The sequence below is a fragment of the Myotis nattereri genome (genome assembly GCF_964212035.1).
Source record: "Myotis nattereri genome assembly, chromosome: 6".
Taxonomy (NCBI): Eukaryota; Metazoa; Chordata; class Mammalia; order Chiroptera; family Vespertilionidae; genus Myotis; species Myotis nattereri.
Genome location: NC_138081.1, coordinates 61,962,817 through 61,990,661, shown reverse-complemented (window position 1 = coordinate 61,990,661; position 27,845 = coordinate 61,962,817). Strand labels below are relative to the sequence as shown.

Here is a 27,845-nt window from a genome sequence, read left to right as displayed (position 1 = left end):
GACTTTTTGCTAGGTCAGCTTTTCTAATGTTGAAGATTGACTGTTAGTTATAAACGTGATCTATTTGAAGATGAAATAACAAGAAGATAAGGATTTTATGGAAATATAAAAACTTTATTCTGTACTTTTATAAGTACACAGGCTATCTACTCATGTACATAGTATGTACATAGCCTATTTACACTTCACTAGATGAGTACAGCCATACAATTGAATACTTTGTCAATGTGTTCAGCTAGAAATGGTTGGCCAGCTCTATTCTGGTCCTTTCTGGCCTCCCAGAAAACAAATGCTGTGACTGTCAAATGACATTTCAATGAAGGAATAGAACAGAAGATAAAAGTTGTGCTGAGCTGACTGATAGAACCTGATATCGAAGTCTATACAAGATGAATTTCTTTTGCTGCTGTACCACTTTTTAAGTGGTGTTTCAAACCCTTGAAATAAATTTTAATTCAGTGGTCCTTGAGTTAACACAAAATTAATAAATATTTCAATGTGCATCTAAATTATGTCAAATAGGACATTTTCATGATTTTAACAGACAAATAGCCAACCTGACTATACCCTACAGGATAGAAAGTAGAAAGTTGTTTTGTTTCTTGTTTTTTACTAATATACGTTATAAGTTTGTAATGTCACAGAGTCTTCCTCATTCACAAAATATCAACAGGTATTCCTATGAGAAAGATACTACTGTGCATCTACTTTTGAGAACAAACTATAGTAACCCCCGTAGCAGCCTTTTCCCTGCAGCTGGCCTTACAGTACAGATTCATTATCATTTCTGACCTTTGCTACATACAATGCTTCATTTTGAATTTGAAACATTTCAAAATGAATGAAACTTTTTACTTTATACTTCTTATATGAATAAATACTTCTTCATTAAAAAAAAATAGTGAAAAAGCCATTAAAATAATTTAAATGTTACATTAAAAAACATTCACTTATATGTGGAAATTAAACAGCACACCTAAATAACCAAAGGGTCAAAAAATATCAAAAAGGAAATTAAAAAATACTTTGAGACAATGAAAACAAAGACACAATATATCAAACTTTTGGGACACAGCTAAAGTTGTGTTACAGGGAAATTTATAACTTAAATGCCTACATTAAAAAAGAAGAAAAATCTCAAACCAACAAGTTAACTTTCCATCATAAGACTCTGGAAAAAAAAGAGAAAACTAATCCTAAAACAAGTGGAGGGAAGAAAATAATAAGGATTAGAAAGAGAATAGAAAAATAATATAGCAAGTCAATAAAACCAAATGGTGGTTCTTTGAAAAGATAAACAAAATTGATAAACCTTTAGCCAGATATTCCAAGAAAAAAGAGAAAATACTAAATTACCAAAATCAGGAATGAAAAAGAGGACATTACTACCAACCTTACAGAAATAAAAAGGATTATAAGGGAAAACTATTAGTAAATGTATACCAACAGATTAAATAATTGAACTGAAATGAACAAATTCCTAGGAAGACACAAACTCTGAAACTGATTCAAGAAGAAAGGTAACATTTAACTAGAGAAGGAGGGCACACTTCCCAACTCGTTCTATCAGGCCAGTATTACCTTGATGGCAAAACAAGACAAAGACATCACCAGAAAAGAAAACCACTGACCAATATCTTTTATGACTATAAACACAAAAATTCTCAATAAAATACTAGCAAATGAAACCCACATAAAAAGGATTATATACCATGACCAAATGGGATTTATCCCAGAAATACAAGGTTGATTTAGAAAACTGTGGTACATATACACAATGGAATACTATGCTGCGGTAAAAAAAAAGGAACTCTTGCCTTTTGCAACAGCATGGATGGAACTGGAGAGCATTATGCTAAGTGAAATAAGCCAGTCAGAGAAAGATAAATACCACATGATCTCACTCATTTGTGGATTATAGAGAACAACATAGACTGATGAAAAGGGACAGACCCAAAGACTGAGAAACAGCGGTCAGGCTATCAATCCCCAGAAGGAAAGTAGGGGAGGGCGGGGGTAAAGGGAAGAGATCAACAGAAGGACTTGTATACATGTATATAAGCCAAACCAATGGACATGGACAACGGGGGATGGGAGCATGAGTTTGTGTGGGGGGGGGGAGGTTGGGGGTTAAAGGGGGGATGAGGACACATTTGTAATACCTTAACTAATAATAAAAAAAAATAAAATAAAATAAAAATTAAAAAAAAAATCTACTCTAATAAAAGAGAAACATGCAAATTGGTGTCACTCTGCTACGCCCACCAGCCAATCAGATGAGTATGCAAATTAATCCAACAAAGATGGCAGTTAATTTGCATATGCAGGCACAGAGCAAAGACTGAAGACAACTAGAAGGAAGCCAAGCGCTGCAGAAGGGAGCGAAGCTGTGGAGAAGCAAGCGGGGCGGCGGAGGCGGGAGCGAAGCCCGCCTCGGCAGGTTTTGCTCCCTTCTCTGCTTCGCTCCGACCGCAGGAAGCCCTATTCTTGTAGGAATCTTCCTGCAACGGGCCTCTAGTCCAATAATAAAAAGACAAACAACCCAATTTTAAAATGTGCAAAGTACCTGAAGACCTTTCTCCTAAGCTATACAAACAGTCAACACACACATGAAAAGATTTTCAACATCATTACCCATCCAAAGAAACAAAAATAAAAACAACAAGATATTATTTCACACTCACTAGGATTGTATTTCCAAAATAAAGAAGTAAAAGTCCTAACCACCACTACCTCAAAATGTGCCCTTATTTGGAAATAGTGTCCTTATAGATATAATCAGTAAAGTTGATGGGTGCTTTATTCAATATAATAATGTCTCTCTCTATAAGAAGTGGAAAGAGAGACACAAGAAGATACCATGTAACGACAGAGGCAGAGATTGAAGTGACATATCCATGTGCCAAGGAACCTCAAGTATTGAAGGCAAGCAACAGAACTAGAAAAAGAAATGAATGTTTCTCTCCCAAAGGTTTAGAGGAAGTATAACCCAGTCAAAATCTTGATTTCGGATTTCTGGCCTCTGGAAGTGTAAAAGAATAAATTTCTGTTGTTTCAAGCCACCCAGTTTGTGGTACTTTGTAACAACATCCCTAGGAAATTAATACATATGTCTATAATCAAAAAGTGTTGGCATAAATGTGGAGAAATGGGAACCCTCATACACTGCTGGTGGGACTATAACATGGCACAGCTGCTTTGTAAAACAGTCTGGAAGTTCCTCAAAAGACTAAACAGAGTTACCATACCCAAAAATTCCACTCCTAGGTTTATACAAGAGAAATCTATAATAATAAAAGTGTAATATGCTAATAAGACCAGACAGCCAAACAACCTTCCAGACGACCTTCCGGATGAAGCCGGGGCTGCAAGGGCTGAGGCAAGCTGACATGGCTGCCAGGACCAAGTCCCTTGCATGAATTTCATGCATCAGGCCTCTAGTACAAATATAAGTCCACAGAAAAACTTGTACATGAATGTTCATAGCAGCATTTCACACAATAGTCAAAAAGTAGAAATAACTCAATTGACCATCAACTGATGAATGGAAAAATAGAAGATCAATATCTATACAATGGAATACAATAAAAAGGAATGAAGTAATGATACCTGCTACAACATGGATGAATCCTAAAAACATTATGCTAAGTGAAAGAAGGCAATCACAAAGGTCCACATCTTATTATAATTCCATTTATATGAAATATCCAGAATAGGCAAATCTATAGAGACACAGAGTAGACTAGTAGGTTGCCTAAACTGACTGGGGAGCAGGGGTATGTGGGGAGAAGTGGTGGCTAAGGGATATGGGGTTTCTTTTTTGGGTGATAAAAAATTTTTTTAATGAATTGTGATAATGATTGCACAATCTAGTGATTATACTAAAATTCACTGAATGGTACACTTTATTATTTTTTTAAAATCCTCACCAGAGGATATTTTCCCATTGTTTTTTGAGAGAGTAGAAGGGAGGGGGAGAGAGAGAGAGAGAAACATCGATGTGAGAGAGGGACATCGATTGGTTGCCTCCTGCACGTGGCAGGGGATGGAGCCTGCAAAAGAGGTAGGTGCCCTTGACTGGAATCAAACCCTGGACCCTTCAATGTTCTAACCACTGAGCAACTGGCTAGGGTGAATTATACACTTTAAATGGGGAATTGTATGGTATGTTAATTATATCTCAATAAAGCTGATAAAAAACAAAAATAATATCCTTGTCACATCTACAAAGTTAATAATTCTCCAACATTATGACATATTCAGTTAGTGTTTGCATTTCTCTGATTATCCCATAAGGTTTTTTTGTTTGTTTGTTTGTTTGTTTCTGTTTTTACCATTTATTTGATTCAGGATTCAACAAGCTCCATATACTGCAACTGGTTTACATGTTCTTTTTTTTAACTTTTATTAGCATTTACTTGATGTTGAATTCTCTCCAGGGCATAAAACTTTTGTTTCTTCAATTTCTTCTGGAAATCTTTTTCTTCTGTGCAATCTCTTCTTCTGGTTTAGGAACAATCTGCTCTTTTCCAGTAGGAACATCTTGATGTGGCAGGGAAAGCTCATGTTTGGGTTAATCTGTTCATCAGCTCTGTAAGTTCTGTGCCACATCTTAGGCGTTTTGTTCAGCTGGATGTGCTCAATGATCAGAGAACCTACATCTAAACCCTTAAGGTCAGCATTACTCTCTGCATTTTTAAGTATGTAAAGCAAAAATTCAGCACTCTTTTTTGGGTGACCAACCCGGTGTCTAGCCACATTGTTTGATCTGGGTACACCTACATTACAATGATGGAATTGAACACATTGCTTTTGTAAAGTGACAGCCTTCAGATCTGAGGTGGCTTTTCAGATATGCATGCCCTTGATGACCTAGGCCAGGGGTGGGCAACCCCCGGCATGCGTGCCAAACATGGCACGCCAGTAACTTTTTTTTTTAAATATATTTTATTGATTTTTTACAGAAAGGAAGGGAGAGGGATAGAGAGTTAGAAACATTGATCAGTTGCCTCCTGCACACCCCCTACTGGGGATGTGCCCGCAACCAAGGTACATGCCCTTGACTGGAATCGAACCTGGGACCCTTCAGTCCACAGGCTGACGCTCTATCCACTGAGCCAAACCAGTCAGGGCTCACGCCAGTAACTTTTGCTGGCACGCGAAACCCTCTCTTATTATCTTCCATTTACAATTTTTTTCTTAATATCGACTTTTTTTATTTTTCAGATAAATTCAGTGTAGGTGCATCTTAGATAAATAAATAATTTTACATAACATGTATACATTAAAAAATAAATGTATTTTTCATCATCATATACTGTGTTTTTGTCGTTTGAATGAATTTTATTATTTCTTCAAGGTTCTTCACATACATACACCTTAAGAGATATTAAGTAGGTGTAACATGTTCTCAAAAAATTAGGGTTGGCACGCAGAAAAATTTTGAGTCAGAGATTTTGCTGGTTTTGGCACGCACTCACAAAAAGGTTGCCCACCCCTGACCTAGGCAGTTTCATAAGTATTCTTAAAGTGAACACGAAAATTTGAACTTCTTGATTTGCATGATTTTGTGGGGTTTTCTGGGTCAAGAAAATAGCAAACCATTTTCAGAGGTCACCTCAGGCTGCTTATGGGACAAGGTCTATATGACCTTTCAAACTACAGGTTCCCTCTCCAGCTCTCTTTTTTTTTTCTTTTACTTCCCCCCACCCCAAATTTCAGCTTAAAATGTTTTACTATCATTTAGATGTTTCCCCAAAAGAAAAAAACTTATAGCATAAAAATTCAGAAAGACTCAAAGGCTGTTTTTCACTTTGTTCAAGTTTTGTTTCCAGGCATTAAGTGTGCCATACGGTTGTTGCCATTGCTGTTTTCCAAATGTCCGCTGTGTGCCATGACTGACAACTACTGTTCGCTGGGTCTGATCAGTTTTACAGTAGACCACTTTTGTTTTCATGGCGATGAATAACAAACGCTTCAATATCATCAGCTCCAATCTGAAGTTCGTGTTACATTGTATACAAAAAAATTTCTTTATTTTCCATTGCCATTCCCATAAAAGTAGTCTCATTTTTGCCATATTCTGTTCATGTACTAGTCCAAGTGCATCTATGAAGTCTTTATTATTCTGATAAAACATGATATATGATGTCAATTTAGCATTCACAAAAATGGTTAAAAGATCATGAATAAGTTCACTTTCCAAAAACTTGACTGGTTTTAAAGTAAGAAGTTGGTCAAAAGGAAATGCATTTGATCTTTCAATGCTCATACAATAAACCTGTGGGCATCAACTCAAGCCTGGGAAGCATTGTCCTCTGGGTAACTTCCTAGCAATTCTACCCTGACTTTTAAAGTGGCATCACTTTTCTTACAATCCACAAATGCCTTAAAAGGGTGTGTTTTTTTCTCAGTGGTAAGATTCCAGAAGAGAAATACATTTTCCAACCTGATCCAGTTCAGCTGGAATATATTGGATGGCCTCACAGGATGCTGCCACTTTAATGAGGCTGCAATATACTGTATATCTTACAGGAGTATACCATGGAAAAGGTTGCTTAGCAACTGCAGTCTCAGAGATGGCATTCACCTTCCCGAAATTTGACCAGCTTTTCACAGAGATTTTCAATCAGAGCTTCTTGCTTTTCTGGCTCCAAGATCAACAGGAGGGATACCACGCTGTTCATCACACTTTCATCATCTTTATCATCTTCCTTCAGACATATATCACAGGCTTCAATAATTTGAGCTAAATCTACATGAAGTCCACCTTCTGAGTTCTCTTCTGAAATTTCAGCTCCTTAAGATTTCAGCTAAGCTCGAACGAGGCTCAGCAGCCTGGTCTTCCTCAGTGATGTCGATGAAGGCCGGGACTCTCATGGTGAAGGCCCAGGCACAGCGGCAGCTACACTTGTAAACCCCGCCCTCTTTTTTTCTTATTGATTGTTGAAGAAGCAATTTATTTATGTAATTTTAAAATATTTTGATCAATATACTCCTGTGATATCATTCAACATATTCCATTGCCCCTAATATTTCCTATAAATTGATTAAATTCAGGTTTCCTTTCTGTAACAATTATTGTAGAACTTAAGATCATTAACTAGATGTAATTATGAAGGTTTTTCAAAAAGGTGATATTCTAGACCTATTCAAATTCTCTCATTCTTTTCTCATTTGTTATCTAGAAAACTTCTATAAATATCTCCCCACTGTTTTTTGTTATACTAAGGATCACTTCTTCTAAAACAGGCAGGAAAAACACTTGGTTCTCTCCTTTTATTTACCGGTTTTTAGGATAATGGATTGAAGACTTCCACTTTGGGCCATTATTGAGTAGCAGGGCCCAGATTTACCCTCCTTTCTCAAACAACTACAAACTGCCTAAGATATATGCAACAGTGGTTGTCAGACACTGGCTATCAGAAAGCACAGGGCAGTGATCCCCCGAGGGAAAGGAAACAAATGAGGTGAGCCCCCAATTTACTAGCTGGTGAGAGTTTCTAGGCTTCAGGAGAGGGAACACAACCAGATCCCCAAGGTCTCTGTGAGTTCAGAAAACAAAATTCAGACTAGAGCTAGAATTTTCAAGGTAGAGTACTAAAATGAGAGCTACACACAGAGAGAAATAATTATAGTTGGAAATTTCAATACCTCTATCTCAATAATTAATAGAAAACATAGAGGAAAAATTAGTAAGGGTACAAGAAAGATGAGCAACATTATCAACCAACTTGAACCAAATGACATTTAAAGAATACAAACAACAGCAGAATACACGTTCTTTTCAAGTGCACAAGAAACATGTTCCAAGATACATCAGATTCGGGGCCATAAAACAAGCCTCAATATTGTTTTTCAATTATTTTATTTCATTTTTTCCATCACCTTTTATCTTCTCTATGCCCTCTTCTACTTCTACCCATCCCCCTCCAACCCGCAATCACTGTTTTTAAAGCCTCAATAAACTTAAAGGCTTCAAACCATACAACATAGGTTCTCTGACCATAAAAAATTAAATTTGGGAACCAAAAGATGTATAGAAAAATCACCAAATGTTTGGAAGCTGAACAGTATACTTCTAAATAACCCATAGGTCATATAATAAAATACAAGGGAAAACATGACATATTATAAATGTATGAGATGCAAGTAAAACAGTAGTTAGAAGAATATTTATAACATTAAAATGCTTATGTAAGAAGAGAGGAAAGATTTAAAAATCAAGGACTTGGATTTCTAGCTTTAAAAATTAGAAAAGGAAGGGTAAATTAAATTATGCTGAAAAAAAGTAAATAATAAAGAGAAGTGTGCAGAATTCAATTAAATAGAAAACAGACAGCAATAGAGAAAATCAATAAAGCAAAAGCTGTTTGTTTGAGAAAATCAATAGAATCAATAAAACTTTCACAAGCATGATTGGAAAAAATAGAGACTTTGTACCTTTAAAAAATTATCATTATGAAAAATTTCACACATAAAATAAATGTGGAGACAATAGTATAATAAAGCCTATATAATAATCACCCACTCAATACATGGCCAATATTGTTTCATCTATACCGTCCCCCACACTGGATTATTTTGAAGCACATCCCAGACACTGTATATTTTACCTGTAAATATTTTAGTTTATGAATATGATTTCTCAAGGTTGTGTTTGTAATGAGAAACCTTGAGGGATGAGGCAATGTCTACCGTGAAGACACAATGTCTACCTTGCTTACTTACTTCTGGCTATAAAATAGTACATTCCCCAAACTTGGAGTCCCTCTCCTATAACACAATTCACTGCCTCAGCAAAACTCAGCATTCCCCCCCCCCCCCATGGAACTAGGGAGCAAGAAGGGAACCAATATAACATCCGTGCCAAGAGTAATAAAATCATTTGTCTCTGATCCAGATGTCTGTGTCTTCCCAGGAAACCATAACCTTTCCAGAAGTGACAGGGAAATGGCCTATGGCAAATCCCATGTATCCCTCAGCAGTGGTATTTCCTTGTCTGAAAAGAGATGCTCATCATATATATAAAACAGTAACTTCTATTGCCACCAGCCCCCAAGCAGATAGCTCATCTGAAGCAGTTAAATTCTCTGGAAGGCATGGGGTGGGGCTACTCATGGCAAACCACCAGCCAATTCAAAATAAATGACTGGTCCAAGCCCCCATCCAAATGCAAAAGGAAGCCTAGTGTTGGTTGACCTGTTTGGATTTAGGCAAACTATATTCCACACATAGGGATCTAGTATTGAGCCCAATCCACCAAGCAACCAGCAAGAAAATAACTTTGTGCTCATCTCGTGGTTACAGCGGAATGAGAAACTGGACAATCATGAGATACTTTATGTAAAAGTTTAGATATTTGCACTCAAGCTTGCTGTGGTTTGTAACTTGCTAATTTAAATTCTCTGGGTTTGTTTTATGTAAGATTGAAAATTTCTTGGGATATAGGCTATAAACATCTGGTATGAAGGGATTTCTAAATGTAATGTGATATAAAACCAATGAAATGCCTGGCTGGCGTGGCTCAGTGGTTGAGTGTCGACCTATGAACTAGAAGGTCATGATTCGATTCCCAGTCAGGGCACATGCCCAGGTTTTAGGGTTGATCCCCAGTGGGGGGCGTGCAGGAAGCCAACAGCTGATCAATTATTCTCTCTCATCATTGATGTTTCTCTCTCTCCCTCTCCCTTCCTCTCTGAAATCAATAAAAATATATTTCGAAAAAAACTACCAATGAAATTAAGATTACACACAAACATACAATGCCTTGTATGAATTAGTTCTTGTGTAAATCAGACAATACTACAAACCAGAGAAATTGTTCCATGTCAACTTTTTTTTTAAATATATTTTATTGATTTTTTACAGAGAGGAAGGGAGAGGGATAGAGTTAGAAATATCGATGAGAGAGAAACATCGATCAGCTGCCTCCTGCACGCCCCCTACTGGGGATGTGCCAACAACCAAGGTACATGCTCTTGACTGGAATCGAACCTGGGGCCCTTCAGTCCGCAGGCCGAGGCTCTATCCACTGAGCCAAACCAGTCTGGGCCCATGTCAACTTTTTAGGTAGTTAAAAAAAAAAAATCTTTGGTTATTCTTGATATTATTTGAATTGTGTTTGGGGACATTTTTCATTGGCTTTGGAAAGTTTAACTAATAAAATACTGAGTTAATGAATATTTCTGTTAGTTAATGATCATATACGGCATTTTGCTTATATGAAATCCTGAGATAGTGTCTAGTGTTCCCCTGGAGGGAAGCTAGAAATTTTTTCTTTTTAGGCCACTGGGGTGCTAGTAAAATTGACATGGGGTAGTCTGGACTTACATATTCAGGAACCAACTCCAGATGTTTAAGCAGAGGGTAATAAAATAAATACATGCTTTAATAGGGCAATATATAGCATAGCACATTAAAATCTGTTATGGGGAAAAAACTGTTTTCCTATAAGAAGAAGATGAAAAGAAATCTAACTATATCAGAAATTACTATAGCCCCAGGAATTTTACTTTTACTCTGCCTTAAAAGAAATTCTATCCAAGGGCTCATGTAAAGCAATGTAAATTATATCCCTAGGACCCTATTTTGGTATCTAATATTATTTTTCCACTTCTGAGATAATTTTAATTCCTAACTCTCCTTTGGGACACATATCTCTGTCTTATCCTCTGATTGAGGTATGCCCCCAGGCTCTCTCATCTTAGTTACCAAACTATGATGAAAGCCCCCCTTTTTTAAAAGATTTTTTATTTTATTGATTTTTTAGCGAGAGAAGAGAGAAACATTGATGAGAGAGAGTAACATCAATTGGTTGCCTCCTGGAGGTTCTCTACCAGGGACTGAGCCAGGAACCCAGGCATCTGCCCTGACCGGGAGTCAAACCAGCAGCCTTTTGGTACATGAGCCGATGCCCAACCAACTGAGCCACCCTGGCCAGGGCTGATGAAAACACTTTTAATGTAAAATTTGTGACCAAATCTACCTTCCCTTGAGGATTAAATGACTTTATATATTTTTTAGAAAGCTGTTCCAGAGTTTCATGAAATCCTTTGTAGATTCTAGTTTCCTGGACTCAGATGTTGTTAAATTATATTTCCTCCAGGACATGTTGTAACCTAAGCACAATCTGCATGTCATTGTGTTAGAATTGTGTTACTTTTATCAGGCAGAGGAAGGGGCAACACAAGGTAGGTCAGAAAGGAAACAGCTATGCTCCAAGCAAAAGCAGCTTTTCGACCTCCTGTAGCTCCCACCCAGACCTCTCTGGCACTATGAAGCAAATACCACAATTTAGACCCAGACTGCCATCTTTACTTAGGGAACTTCACATTAGAAAAGTGTTTTAATTCTTCCACATATGGCTACATTTTGTGAGAAAAAAAGGAATAAGAATTACCTTATTTGAAAAATAAAGACAAGGAGGAGGAGGAGGAGGAAGAGGAGGAGGAGGAGGAGGAGGAGAAATTACATCTGGAATAGCAAAAAATAAGTAGCTAAGAATCAGGAATATTAGAAGAATAAAAAGCCCAGAAAACACAAACATAAAAGAAACTGGGGGGGGGGGGGGGGGGCGGGAGGGAGTCTAAGTTAAAGCAGAAAAAAGTGCTATAAGAGTTTTTAAAAATTATAATGTACTTTAAAGACAAAGTACTTAAGGGCAGATGAAGAACCTCCTATAAATAATCATCAGAATCTGAATAATAAACTGAAATAGTTCCCTTGGTACACTGTAAAGTATGCAATTTTAATTATGTGATTTTTCTAGCTAATTTCTACTTCAAAAACAGTAAAGTGCTTCTGCTTACAAGGTGGCAGAGATGAGAACTTTCTGAGCCTCTCATATGCACATTGTCATCAAAATTTAAATTAGCAGAAACATGCCTTTGAGTTAAGTCACAATTAGCCCTTAACCAGCGATTTTCAACCATGTGCCATGGCACACTAGTGTGTCACAAGAATTTTAAAACATGCAGTACCTGACTATTTAGTCAGGGGCACCGATCTCTTTTCCCTTAGATTGGTGGTCGGCAAACAGCAGCTTACGAGCCACATGCGGCTCTTTGGCCCCTTGAGTGTGGCTCTTCCTGAGCATTACGAGTACCCTAACTAAGTTAATAACAATGTACCTACCTATATAGTTTAAGTTTAAAAAATTTGGCTCTGCCGAAACCGGTTTGGCTCAGTGGATAGAGCGTCGGCCTGCGGACTGAAAGGTCCCAGGTTCGATTCTGGTCAAGGGCATGTACCTGGGTTGTGGGCACATCCCCAGTAGGAGATGTGCAGGAGGCAGCTGATCGATGTTTCTCTCTCATCGATGTTTCTAACTCTATCTCTCTCCCTTCTTCTCTGTAAAAAATCAATAAAATATATTTTAAAAAAAAATTTGGCTCTCAAAAGAAATTTCAATCATTGTACTGTTGATATTTGGCTCTGGTGACTAATGAGGTTGCTGACCACTGCCTTAGATTGTCAACTAAAAAGTAACAGCCAACACAATAATGGTCGCCTGCTGTGAATGAAAAAAAAATATCTTTTTTTGTCATATCAGTAAAAAATAACATATTTTGTGACGTGCCGCAGAATGTTAGTAATTAGTTTACGTGTGCCATGAGATGAAAAAGGTTGAAAATCGCTGCCTTAGACAGATTTATTTACTGGGAACCCACAATGTGCCTAACACTGATGGCATACACGAAACAACGGTTTGCATTTGTAAAGCGCTTTTCCATTTTCAGGTTCTCACAAATAACATTTTAAAACAAACGATATTTGCTTTTCAGCATTAACTGCACATGCTTAAGATATGTATTATTTATAAATTGGTCCTACAAAGGAAAGTTTTAGCTTTTAAAAGACAAAAATGTATATCCAGTCATACTTGTGTATATATGTTTTACAAAGTTATGTATGGAAGTCAATCAACAATGATAAATACAAACAGGTTGTCTGACAAAATAAAACAACAATTTTCAGGGAATGGAAATGGCACATTTGGCAGAAGATGTCCACAAATAATTAATTACTTTAGCACAATAAAGATATTCTCTTAATACTAGAGTGTCTTAGAAGAGGATACTCATTACTTCCTAACCATCTGTCATCACTCCTCCCCAAAAAACTAATTAGGGTTTCATCTAATCACACATGATAAATCATGCAAATGTGGATGGCAAAAAAACAGTTTAAAGAAGTTAATATTATAACATTTTGTATTTTAAAAATCACAGGCTTCAAATCTAGTCTTTCCCATTCTAATAACTAGCCTTTCCTGTTCTAATAACTAGCTTTTCCCGTTCTAACCTGCTTATTTTCCTCATCCTTTCCTGATTAATTATTAGATAGCGAACTTACAAATTAAAATCTGAACGAGAACAAACTTACAGGTAGTAGAGCTTTCCTGCAGCAGGCAGCACCCTTTTCCGGTAATCTATCCCAGAGTCCAGCTGGACCGTGTGGCAGTACTCCTACGATCAAACACAGACGACATCTTTTTAACCAAGTGGTGGCTTAGAATTATAGTTTTTCTATCTTATTTTTTAAATTTTTCTCAACAAAATAATGAGTTTAGGACAACAATAGCTCTCATGTAAGAATCACAAAACTTGAGTATTAAATATACTAGTGTATCAAGCCAAAAAAAAAATCAGTTTAAAAAATTAAGATTTGCAGCATGCCTTCCTGAAACTTTGTGAAAACAAAGCTGTCGGCAAATCCCCTATATAACTGCTTCACATTTTTTAAAAAAATCCCAATTTCTATTATCCAGTAATAAGAAGCTAGAGACTATCAAAAAGAATAACTCATGGGTCTTACTCGTCGCAATGGAGAGAGACAGTCTAAAGCAAGTGGGGCCAGAATGTTAGCATTCACATTTTAAGCCAGATGATCGTACCCAAGCGATGCTATATGTACTCCTGCTTCTGCCCTTGACCTTAGTTCCCTCTCCAGCCATCGGGTCGTCAGAGCTCTTTCCTGCAGTGAACACCTCCCTCCAACCTGAGCCAGCCTGTGCCATTGATGTCCTTCTCTCCCCCCAATTCTCTCCCCTTTCTATGCTCTCCTCCCCGAGGTGCTGATGTGTATGGACACATCACACACACCCTAAAACTCTTACTATAGAAGCATATGAACTTTTGCTACATTTATCTTGGTCAGTTGGCTTTGTTTTGAAAGGGATATATATTAGATTGATGATAGATATAGATAGATAGATAGAGAGAGCTACTCAGTCCAATAAAACAATGGTGAGCAAGAGATTTCAAACACAATTCAAAAAACATTTACAGGCTGATATTTTCATTTTCATTCAAAATGAAAACTGCTTTATGAAATTCATGAGGATAAATTGTATTTTAATAACTTTACTGCTTTTATTAATGAAAAACTGCATTTTGGGGCCAAGGTGTTTGTGGCGAATTGTATTTTCCAAAGATGGCTGCAATTATCTCTCCATCCCACCATGTGGGGCCGTTGACATTCTAGCCATCAAGAAGTGGGATCTAGAACAACAAGAAAAGCCCAGAATGAGCAGAAGGAAGGAGATAATAAAGATCAGAGCAGAAATAAATGACATAGAGATCAAAAAAACAATACATAAGATCAATGAAACCAAGAGCTGGCTCTTTGAAAGGATACTTAAGATTGATGAACCTCTAGCCAGGCTCACCAAGAAACAAAGAGAGAGGACCCAAATAAACAAAATCAGAAATGAAAGAGGCGAAATAACAACAGATCCCACAGAAATACAAAGGATTGTTAAAAAATACTATGAACAACTCTACTCCAACAAACTAGACAACCTGGAGGAAATGGACATATTCCTAGAAAAATACAACATTCCAAAGCTCAAGCAGGAAGAATCTACAAATCTCAATAGGCTAATAACTATGGAAGAAATTGAAGCAGTCATCAAAAAGCTTCCAGCAAACAAAAGCCCAGGACCAGATGGCTTCACAGGGGAGTTTTACCAAACATTCAAGGAAGAACTAAAACCTGTCCTCCTCAGACTATTCCAAAAAATTCAAGAGAAAGGGACACTTCCAAGCTCATTCTATGAAGCCAGCATCACCCTCATACCAAAACCAGACAAAGACAACACAATGCAAGAGAATTACAGGCCAATATCCCTCATGAACATAGATGCCAAAATCCTCAACAAAATCTTAGCAAATTGGATCCAGCAGTACATCAGAAAGACCATACACCATGACGAAGTAGGATTTATCCCAGGGATGCAAGGATGGTACAATATCTGAAAATCAATAAACATGATACATCACATAAACAAATTGAGAGAAAAAAACTACATAGTCATATCAATTGATGCAGAAAAAGCATTTGACAAAATCCATCACCCATTTTTGATAAAAACTCTCAGCAAAGTGGGAGTAGAAGGATCATACCTCAACATAATAAAAGCCATATATGACAAACCCACAGCCAATATCATACTCAATGGACAAAAACTAAAACCATTTCCCTTAAGAACAGGAACAAGACAGGGATGCCCACTCTCACCACTCCTGTTCAACATAGTACTGGAAGTATTAGCCATTGCGATTAGACAAGAAGAAGAAATAAAAGGCATCCAAATTGGAAAAGAAGAAGTAAAACTGTCCTTATTCACAGATGACAAGATATTGTAATAAAAAACCCTAAAGACTCCATCAAAAAACTATTAGACTTAATAAATGAATTCGGCAATGTAGCAGGATACAAAATCAACGCCAAGAAATCTATGGCATTTCTATACATCAATAGTGAACTTACAGAAAGAGAGACTAAAAAAGCCATCCCATTTACCATCACATCAAAAAAATTAAGATACCTAGGAATAAACTTAACTAAATAGGTAAAAGACCTCTACTCAGAAAACTACAGAATGTTGAAAAAAGAGAGGAAGACATAAACAGATGGAAGAACATACCATGTTTATGGATTGGTAGAATCAACATCATTAAAATGTCCATACTACCCAAAGCAATCTATAAATTCACTTCCCATTAAAATACCAATAGCATATTTCACAGACCAAGAACGAACTCTCCAAAAATTCATATGGAATAAAAAAAGACCGCGAATAGCTGCAGCAATCCTGAGAAAGAAGAACAAAGTAGGTGGGATCTCAATACCAGATATCAAGCTGTATTACAAAGCCACTGTTCTCAAAACTGCCTGGTACTGGCACAAAAACAGACATATAGATCAATGGGATAGAATAGAGAGCCCAGAAAGTGACCCGAACCAATATGCTCAATTAATATTTGACAAAGGAGGCAAGAACATAAAATGGAGTCAAGACAGTCTCTTCAATAAATGGTGTTGGAAATATTGGACAGATACATACAGAAAAATGAAACTAGATCACCAACTTACACCATACACAAAAATAAACTCAAAATGGATAAAGGACTTAAATGTAAGATGGGAAACCATAAAAATACTAGAGGAATCCAAAGGCAACAAAATCTCAGACATATGCCGAAGCTATTTCTTCACCGATACAGCTCCTAGGGCATAGGAAAATAAAGAGAAAATAAACAAATGGGACTACATCAAAATAAAAAGCTTCTGCACAGCAAAAGAAACCATCAACAAAACAACAAGAAAGCCCACTGCATGGGAGAACATATTCGCAAATGTTATCACCGATAAGGGGGTAATCTCCAACATTTATAGGGAACTCATACAACTTAACAAAAGGAAGATAAACAATCCAATCAAAAAATGGGCAAAGGACCTAAATAGACACTTTTCAAAAGAGTACATTCAGAAGGCCAAGAGGCATATGAAAACATGCTCAAAGTCACTAACCATCCGAGAGATGCAAATCATAACAAGGAGGTACCGTCTCACATCTATCAGAATGGCTATCATCAACAAATCAACAAACGACAAGTGCTGGAGAGGATGCAGAGAAAAGGGAACATTCATGCACTGCTGGTGGGAATGCAGACTGATGCAGCCACTATGGAAGACAGTATGGAGTTTCCTCAAAAAATTAAAAATGGAACTCCCATTTGACCCAGTGATCGCACTTCTAGGAATATATCCCAAGAAACCAGAAACAGCAATCAGAAAGGATATATGCACCCCTATGTTCATAGCAGCACAATTTACCATAGCTAAGATTTGGAAACAGCCTAAGTGCCCATCAACAGATGAATGGATTAGAAAACTGTGGTATATCTACACAATGGAATACTATGCTGCTGTAAAAAAGAAGGAATTCTTACCATTTGCAACAGCATGGATGGAACTGGAGAGCATTATGCTAAGTGAAATAAGCCAGTCAATGAAAGAAAAATACCACATGATCTCACTCATTTATGGATAATAAAGACCATCATAAACTGATGAGCAAAGATAGATACAGAGGCAGAGCAGCATCGAACAGACTATCAAACTCCAATGGGAAGGCTGGGGAGGGTTGGGGGGTGGGGGTGGTAAGAGATCAACCGAAGGACTTGTATGCATGCATATAAGCATAACCAGTGGACATAAGACACTGGGGGATAGGGGAGCCCAGGGGAATGTCAAGGGGAGAAAAAAAAAGGAGACCTATGTAATACTCTTTGTAATACTTTAAGCAATAAAAAAAAAGAAAGAAAAGAAAAGAAAATCATACGGCCTTAGCTGGTTTGGTTCAATGGATAGAGCATCAGCCTGCGGACTGAAGGGTCCCGGGTTCGATTCCCGTCAAGGGCGCATGCCCAAGTCGTGGGCTCGATCCCCAGCAGGAGGTATGCAAGAGGCAGCTGATCAATGATTCTCTCTCATCATTTGTTTCTATCTCTCTCTCCTTCTCCCTTCCTCTCTGAAATCAATTTTTTAAAAAGAAATAAAAGAAAAAGAAAATCATAAGGAAAAGAAAATAGTTATAATATTTATTGAATAAAGTTCACTTATATAAAAGGATCTAGTTCAAACCTGTGATGTTCAAGGGTAAAATGTACATTAGCAATTGTGGATTTGATTAATATAAAATAATCCCCAAGCAGAAGCTGGTCTTCTGGGGAAGCTTCTAAAGCTGAACTTTTGAATGCCACCTGAGAAGAACAACCCCCGAACCTAACAGAGTCACGGCACACCATGGTGCTTGCCCTGAGCAGCGAGTTGGCCTCCCCATACAGACATTCCTAGCTCATCATTATTCCAAGTTGCTCAAACCTACTTCCCAGGCCTCACTCAGGATTCAGGCCCTATAACCCGTCTCACCAAAAACTCAAAAATAAAAGCAAAAAACTCTTTTGCCCAAATAGAATGCATTCCACTCTCCCCTATCTTCAGACGACCTATAAAAATACCAACGGCATATTTCACAGACCTAGAACAAACTCTTCAAAAATTCATATGGAATAAAAAAAAAAAGACCCTGAGTAGCTGAAGCAATTTAAGAAAGAAGAACAAAGTTGGAGGGATCACAATACCAGATATCAAGTTATATTACAAAGCCACTATTCTCAGAACTGCCTGGTACTGGCACAAGAACAGACATATAGACCAATGGAACCAAACAGAGAACCCAGAAATCGACCCAAAGCTATTATGCTCAATTAATATTTGACAAAGGAAGCAAGAACATACAATGAAGTCAAGACAGTCTCTTCAATAAATGGTGTTAGGAATATTGGACACAAAGATGCAAGAAAATGAAACTAGACCACCAACTTACACCATACACAAAAATAAACTCAAAATGGATAAAGGACTTAAACGTAAGATGGGAAACCATAAGAATATTAGAAGAATTCATAGGCAGCAAACTGTCAGACATATGTTGTAGCAATATCTTTACGATACAGCTCCAAGGACAATGGAAATGAAGGAGAAAATAAACAAATGGGAGTACATCAAAATAAAAACCTGACAGCAAAAGAAACCATCAATAAAATAACAAAAAGTCCACTACATGGGAGAACATATTTGCCAATGTTATATCCAATAAAGGCCTAATCTCCAAAATTTATAGGGGACTCATACATCTTTTAAAAAGGAAGATAAACAATCCAATCAAAAAATGGGCAAAGGACCTAAATAGACACTTTTCAAAAGAGGACATTCAGAAGGCCAAGAGACATATGAAAACATGCTCAAAGTCACTAACCATCTGAGAGATGCAAATCATAACAAGGAGGTACCGTCTTACACCTATCAGAATCGCTATCATCAACAAATCAACAAATGACAAGTGCTAGTGAGGATGTGGAGAAAAAGGAATCCTCGTGCACTGCTGGTGAGAATGAAGACTGGTGCAACCACTGTGGAAAACAATATGGAGTTTCCTCAAAAAATTAAAAATGGAACTCCATTATATATCCCAAGAAACCAGAAACACCAATCAGAAATGACATATGCACCCCTATGTTCATAGCAGCACAATTTACCATAGCTAAGATTTGGAAACAGCCTAAGTGCCCATCAGCAGATGAGTGGATTAAAAAACAGTGGTACATCTACACAATGGAATATTATGCTGCTGTAAAAAAGAAAGAACTCTTACCATTTGCAACAGCATGGATGGGCCTGGAGAGCATTATGCTAAGTGAAATAAGCCAGTTGGAGAAAGAAAAATATCACATGATCTCACTCATTTGTGGAATATAATGAACACATAAAGTGGTGAACAAAAATAGATCCAGAGACAGAGAAGCATCAAACAGACCGTCAAATGTCAGAGGGAAGGCAGAGGAGGGGGGAGGAGGTTAAGAGATCAACCAAAGGACTTGCATGCATGCATATAAGCATAACCAATGGACACAAGACATTGGGGGGTAGGGGAGGCCGGGGGGAAGGTCAAGGGGGGGAAAAAGGAGACATATAAAATACTCTATGTAATACTTTAAACAATAAAGAATTTAAAAAAATAAAGAATAAAAGGTATAGTCATATATCTCTCTTCTTCTCAGCCTTGAGTAAAGTACTAAAACTGGGAAAAAATACTTCCTTCCCCTTGCCCATGCTATAATTGTGGGTGCTCAGTCATCCAGTACAAAGAAAGGAGAGGCACTTGCTTAATAGCACTCTGTTTCCCTCTCTCTCTCTCTCTCTCTCTCTCTCTCTCTCTCTCTCTCTCTCAGAAATCTGTCCTGGTATGTAAGGGCCAATTATTCATAAGCTACTTGTACCACAGACAATGTAATAAATAAAATAAATAGTACAGCAATATGTTCATATATTTCCCAATGTTCTCTCTTTCTTTTAAACCACAATTTATCTTACATGGCTCAATATTCATAATTTAGTCAACATTTTTTCTTCTCTTTTTTTTCTATTAAAAAAAAAAAATAAGGTTAATGGGAGCTATACAAGCTTCAGTTTCACTTTCTGGGTAACTTACTTCCCTCTCATATGAGTGATTAAGCCCTACCAAATGATTGCATTTGTACATTCACTAATCACCACCCAGGAATACCTAATCAGCAGCAAAGGAACTGTAACCAAAACCCTTAAATGTTAGCTCATAATTGTCTGGAAAATAATAATACTTGGTTTATATTTTTAAAGAAAACTAAACCTCCAATTTTCAGATTTTATTCCCTCAAACCAAAGTCTTAAAAACACTTTGCAGAAGGTTGGAGGGGGGTGAAAGCTATGCTATTTCCAAGTTGAGGATGAATCTAGTCAAAGGAGCATGATCTCTTAACTAATTTTCCAGGAATATTACAAGACCTGTGACCTCTTATCATCATCCAATTCAAATGCATAAAACTAATCAGCTACCAAACAAAATTTATTTTAAAATAGTTTATGTATGTACACAAAGGACAAATACAATTACACAATCTAAAAATGAAATTAGGAAGCTTGGGGAGAAAAAGGAGGGAGGTTAACACACCCCTGGGAGCACACTCAAGAGTCAAAGGCCTTTGACTTTGGGAAAGAAAAATGTGCTACTAAAAGAAGCATACTCCAGCAGTCTGCATTTTCCTTAAGACCTATTGTGTGTATTTTTAGCAATTTTGAATAATACCATTAAAATAATAACCATCTCACAAAATAGCTTTATATAGCTTCTACTCTGACTTTTCCCTTCCCAGTTAGAACAAAAGAACAATAAATATTGTGGAGAAAAATCCTCTAAAACCACAATATATCAACGTCAACATAAACAAGAATTGAAATAATAAAGATTTGCCTACCTTAAATACTCTTTATTTTAAAAGTAATATTGCTTACCATAGAAAATTTGGAAAAAGAGAAAAAAACCACCAACCACATAAATCAGTTTTATATCTTACCTAAGTGATTATATTAAATAGGGATTCAAAGAATCAAATTATTGAAGTTTTTTTTTTTTTACAATATTCAACTGATTGGTTTTATACAATTTTTTAAAAATATGTTTCTATTGATTTTTAGATAGAGAGGAAGGGAGAGTGATAGAAACTTCGATGAGAGAGGAACATTACTGATCAGCTGCTTCCTGCAAGCCCCTTACTGGGGATTGAGCCCACAGTTCCAGCATGTGCCCTGACCAGGAATAGAACTGGTGACCTCTTGGTTCCTGAGTGGATGCTCAACTGCTGAGCAACCGGCTGGGCTATACATTTTTAATAAGCAAAAAAGAAAAAAAGTAATTGAGACTTTTTCTAGTTCCAAGAAATAAAATATTCAAATAGTAAAGATCTATCTTTTTACTTAATTCTTTAATAATGTATTTTTTTAAAATAGAAATATGAAACATACTCACTGTAAAAATTCAAATATTTAAAGTATGAAGGTAGAGTCCTGGCCGGTGTGGCTCAGTTGGTTGAGCTTCCTCCCATGTACCAAGAGGTTGACAGTTTGATTCCTGGTCAGGGCACATGCCAGGGTTGCGAGCTTGATCCCCAGTAGGGGGCATACAGGAGGCAGCCGATTGATGTTTCTCTCTCCCTTCCTCTCTTTCTAAAATCAATAAAAACATATATATATTTTTTTTAAGTATAAAGGTAAAAGTGAAAGTATATCCCCTTCTCACAAAAAGGTTTGCTTATAGCTTTATCCATCAAGTTTTTCCTACACACATAGAGATGATGATGATGATAAGATAGATAGAAGATAGATAGATAATAGATAGATAGAAGATAGATAGATAGATAGATAGATAGATAGATAGATAAGTTGGGATGTTATACACATAGTTCTCAGCTTAATTCTTTTTGATATCTTGAAAGTTCTATGAGATAAATAACTTTGGATTTAAATACAGGTCAGTGCAACAAAAGATCTCAACATCTCAAACTAGATGACCATAAGTTTATAGAGCTGGGTTTTCAACTCACATCTTGTAAATGAGGTGACATCCTTATCTTTTTGAGCATCACTATGATGTGGAACATTCCAATATTCCTCTAAAATAATGAGTTTCTGAATATGTCACCAAAAATATTTTCAAAGTAACTAAAAAATAATAATAAGACAAAGCACCAGCTTGCAGCACCTGGTGGCAACACACCTGCTCAACTTAGCAAAGAAGCCCAGCACAACAGTTGTAGAGTCTCTCTGTCAGTGTCTGAAACTCTGAGAGGGCACCATGGCCCTTCAAACACACCACCACTCTCACCATCTACAAAAGGAAAGGTGGAACATCTGACCATGGCAACTGCTATTGTGTTACCAGATGTCTTGTTCAGAATCCCAATGACTTCCTTTCTCTTCAATTTCTAGAAAATTTGGGCTCTGTATTTAAATCCAAAGTTATTTATCTCATAGAACTTTCAAGATATCAAAAAGAATTAAGCTTAGAACTATGAGTATAACATCCCAACTTATCTATCTATTTGTCTATCTATCTATCATCTATCTATCTTCTATCTATCTATTATCATCATCCTTAGATGATCAGGAAGTAGGAAATTGTGGAGAACAAGGATCTATACTGACTTTGTCAACTAGGTCAAGACCTTGGGTGTCAACAAGGTCAAGAGTTAATTAATTTGGATGATCTAAGATCCAAATTTGCACCCTAAATAGCCATGTGCCAGGATGATGAGCAAGTCAGAATTGATAAAGTCTTATCCTTATACTATCCAAATATTTTGGCATAGGGTTAGAAAACAAAACAAAGAATCCTGCTATTTATATGAAGAGATGTTTCTGTTTATTCATCAGAAAAGTGGTAACCTTTGAGTCATGAGATACTACATAGAGCTTACGTGTTTTCTATTTGTTATACAGAAAATGCCCCACTGCCATTTACTCCAAAAGATAGATATTTAATCATGCTTCTCTTTATAAAATTGTTACAGAAGAATAAAAACAACAACAACTACCATTTATTGAGCACTTAATTTTACAACCTTTAAAAGTAGGGTTATTGGTCTCGATTTACCAATGCAATACTTGAGATTCAAAAGGATCACATATTCTGATCTCCTTTTCTCCAGAGTTATTTTGCTCACAGGGGGCAGAAGACCTGAACTCTGTGCTCTTAACCACTGCACATACTTTCTATGTTCAGAATAAGACATAGTTCAAATGTTCAAAAATTCCACAACCCATAAATATTTTGGTAATTATGATTTTGCAATAATCTGTTGCTGACTTAATATGTACAAGCAATCCTATATAATAAAAACCTAATATGCAAATTGACCGAACAGCGGAATAAAGGGTGGAACAACTGGTTGCTATGATGTGCACTGACCACCAGGGGGCAGACATTCAACGCAGGAGCTGCCCCAGCCCGCAGGCCCCAGGCCAGCCAAGGTGGGTGCCAGCGGGGGCCCCTGGATCGCCCTGCCGGTCGCCCCAAAGATTGGCCCTGATCACCAGCCAGGGCAAGGGACCCTATCGGTGCATGAATTTTGTGCACCGGGCCTCTAGTATCCAAAATAATTCCCAGAGCTTCATACCTCAACTCCACGTGATTTCTTGTCATTTATTAATTAATCTCCACTATGTTCCAGGAGGGTTAATGTGGCTTCTTAAAAAATATCATCTTACTATTTGGAAATTCAGTTCCACCATTTAAATTTTAATGTTAGCTAATACACAAGTAAAGAGTAATTTGATAAAATTTAACAAGCCTTTAATTGCATAGAACTTTTGACCTAGAAATTCCATTTCTATGCTAAAGGGAATGCTGTAAAAAGAAGAAATAAAAAGGTAAGAAGGAACACAGGCTCAAAAAAAATAAAAATGGCTACAAACAAGTACCTTTCAATAATAACTTTAAACGTAAACGGACTAAATGCTCCAATCAAAAGACATCGTGTGGCTGAATGGATTAAAAAACATGACCCATATATATGCTGTCTACAAGAGACCCACCTCAGAACAAGGGATTCACACAGACTGAAAGTGAAGGGATGGAAAAATTTCTTTCAGGCAAATGGAAATGAAAAAAAAGCTGGGGTAGCAATACTTATATCAGACAAAACAGACATCAAAGTGAAGGCCATAACAAGAGATAAGGAAGGCCACTTCATAATACTAAAGGGATCGATACAACAAGAGGATATAACTCTGATAAACATATATGCACCCAATGCAGGAGCACCCAAATACATAAGAAAACTCCTGGAAGATATCAAGGGAGAGATCGACAACAATACAGTCATAGTAGGGGATTTTAATACACAACTGACGTCACTGGATAAATCCTCTAGACAAAAAATCAGCAAAGAAACAGCAATCCTAAATGACTCACTAGATCAGATGGACTTAATTGACATCTTCAGAACATTTCACCCCAGAGCCGCAGAATATACGTTCTTTTCAAGTGCACATGGGACATTTTCAAAAATAGATCACATATTGGGTAACAAGCAAAGTCTCCACAAATTCAAGAAGATTGAAATCATACCAAGCATCTTCTCAGACCACAATGGCATAATATTAGAAATAAACTACAATAAAAACAACCCAAAACACTCAAACACCTGGAAGCTGAATAGCATGTTATTAAATATTGATTGGGTTACCAAAGAGATCAAAGAAGAAATTAAAAACATCCTGGAAACTAATGACAATGAAAACACAACAATCCAAAACATATGGGATACAATGAAAGCAGTCCTGAGAGGGACGTTTATAGCTCTACAGGCCTACCTCAAAAAATAAGAAAAAATGGTAGTAAATCATCTGACTCTACATCTCAAAGAATTAGAAAGAGAGCAACAAGAAAAGCCCAAAGTGAGCAGAAGGAAGGACATAATAAAGATCAGAGCAGAAATAAATGACATAGAGACCAAAAAAGCAATACATAAGATCAATGAAACCAAGAGCTGGCTCTTTGAAAGGATACACAAGATTGATGAACCTCTAGCCAGGCTCACCAAGAAACAAAGAGAGAAGACCCAATTAAACAAAATCAGAAATGAAAGAGGCGAAATAACAACAGACCCCACAGAAATACAAATGATTGTTAAAAAATACTATGAACAACTCTACTCCAACAAACTAGACAACCTGGAGGAAATGGACATATTCCTAGAAAATTACAACATTCCAAAGCTCAATCAGGAAGAATCCACAAATCTCAATAGGCTAATAACTATGGAAGAAATTGAAGCAGTCATCAAAAAGCTTCCACCAAACAAAAGCCCAGGACCAGATGGCTTCACAGGGGAGTTTTACCAAACATTCAAGGAAGAACTAAAACCTATATCCTCCTCAGGCTATTCCAAAAAATTCAAGAGAAAGGGACACTTCCAAGCTCATTCTATGAAGCCAGCATCACCCTCATACCAAAACCAGGTAAAGACAACACAATGAAAGAGAATTACAGGCCAATATCCCTCATGAACATAGATGCCAAAAACCTCAACAAAATCTTAGCAAATCGGATCCAGCAGTACATCAGAAAGATCATACACCATGACCAAGTAGGATTTATCCCAGGGATGCAAGGATGGTACAATATCCGCAAATCAATAAACGTGATACATCACATAAACAAACTGAGAGAAAAAAACTACATAGTCATATCAATTGATGCAGAAAAAGCATTTGACAAAATCCATCACCCATTTTTGATAAAAACTCTCAGCAAAGTGGGAGTAGAAGGATCATACCTCAACATAATAAAAGCCATATATGACAAACCCATAACCAACATCATACACAATGGACAAAATCTAACACCATTTCCCTTAAGAACAGGAACAAGACAGGGATGCCCACTCTCACCACTCCTGTTCGACATAGTACTGGAAGTATTAGCCATTGCGATTAGACAAGAAGAAGAAATAAAAGGCATCCAAATTGGAAAAGAAGAAGCAAAACTGTCCTTATTCGCAGATGACATGATATTGTACATAAAAAACCCTAAAGACTCCATCAAAAAACTATTAGACTTAATAAATGAATTCGGCAATGTAGCAGGATACAAAATCAACGCCAAGAAATCTATGGCATTTCTACACACCAATAGTGAACTTACAGAAAGAGAGACTAAAAAAGCCATCCCATTTACCATCACACCAAAAAACTTAAGACACCTAGGAATAAACCTAACTAAACAGGTAAAAGACCTCTACTCAGAAAACTACAGGACGTTGAAAAAAGAGATAGAGGAAGACATAAACAGATGGAAGAACATACCATGTTTATGGATTGGTAGAATCAACATCATTAAAATGTCCATACTACCCAAAGCAATCTATAAATTCAATGCAGTTCCCATTAAAATACCAACAGCATTTTTCACAGACCTAGAACGAACTCTCCAAAAATTCGTCTGGAATAAAAAAAGACCGCAAATAGCTGCAGCAATCCTGAGAAAGAAGAACAAAGTAGGTGGGATCTCAATACCAGATATCAAGCTGTATTACAAAGCCACTGTTCTCAAAACTGCCTGGTACTGGCACAAAAACAGACATATAGATCAATGGAATAGAATAGAGAGCCCAGAAAGTGACCCGAACCAATATGCTCAATTAATATTTGACAAAGGAGGCAAGAACATAAAATGGAGTCAAGACAGTCTCTTCATTAAATGGTGTTGGGAATATTGGACAGATACATGCAGAAAAATGAAACCAACTTACACCATACACAAAAATAAACTCAAAATGGATAAAGGACTTAAATGTAAGATGGGAAACCATAAAAAATACTAGAGGAATCCAAAGGCAACAAGATCTCAGACATATGCCGAAGCAATTTCTTCACCGATACAGCTCCTAGGGCATTGGAAACTAAAGAGAATATAAACAAATGGGACTACATCAAAATAAAAAGCTTCTGTACAGCAAAAGAAACCATCAACAAAACAACAAGAAAGCCCACTGCATGGGAGAACATATTCACCAATGTTATCACCAATAAGGGTGTAATCTCCAACATTTATAGGGAACTCATACAACTTAACAAAAGGAAGATAAACAATCCAATCAAAAAAATGGGCAAAGGAACTAAATAGACACTTTTCAAAAGAGGACATTCAGAAGGCCAAGAGGCATATGAAAACATTGCTCAAAGTCGCTAATCATCCGAGAAATGCAAATCAAAACAAGGAGGTATGATCTCACACCTGTCAGAATGGCTATCATTAACAAATCAACAAACGATAAGCGTTGGAGAGGATGCAGAGATAAAGGAACACTCGTGCACTGCTGGTGGGAATGCAGACTGGTGCAGCCACTATGGAAGACAGTATGGAGTTTCCTCAAAAAGTTAAAAATGGAACTCCCATTTGACCCAGTGATCGCACTTCTAGGAATATATCCCAAGAAACTAGAAACACCAATCAGAAAGGATATATGCACCCCTATGTTCATAGCAGCACAATTTACCATAGCTAAGATTTGGAAACAGCCTAAGTGCCCATCAGCAGATGAATGGATTAGAAAACTGTGGTACATCTACACATGGAATACTATGCTGCTGTAAAAAAGAAGGAATTCTTACCA

General features: G+C 37.0%; 1 protein-coding gene and 2 pseudogenes across 7 annotated transcripts in view; all 3 read right to left on the bottom strand.

The window, feature by feature from the left end:
* Nucleotides 1-27,845, bottom strand: part of AFG1L (AFG1 like ATPase) — a 163,895-nt gene that overhangs the window by 61,235 nt on the left and 74,815 nt on the right. For all 5 annotated transcript variants that reach the window (XM_081093851.1, XM_081093852.1, XM_081093854.1 and 2 more), the window contains one exon: nt 13,387-13,469. In XM_081093851.1, the coding sequence (XP_080949977.1) occupies nt 13,387-13,469 (83 nt within the window). The remainder of the gene's footprint in view (nt 1-13,386; nt 13,470-27,845) is intronic.
* LOC308521503 (large ribosomal subunit protein uL22-like) lies at nt 4,398-5,604 on the bottom strand (annotated as a pseudogene). Its single transcript has 2 exons — nt 5,509-5,604; nt 4,398-4,872 (listed from the first exon to the last, which is right to left on the bottom strand). The product of its transcript is annotated as a large ribosomal subunit protein uL22-like (transcript).
* Nucleotides 5,795-6,879, bottom strand: LOC308521286 (eukaryotic translation initiation factor 3 subunit M-like; annotated as a pseudogene). The gene has a single exon. The product of its transcript is annotated as a eukaryotic translation initiation factor 3 subunit M-like (transcript).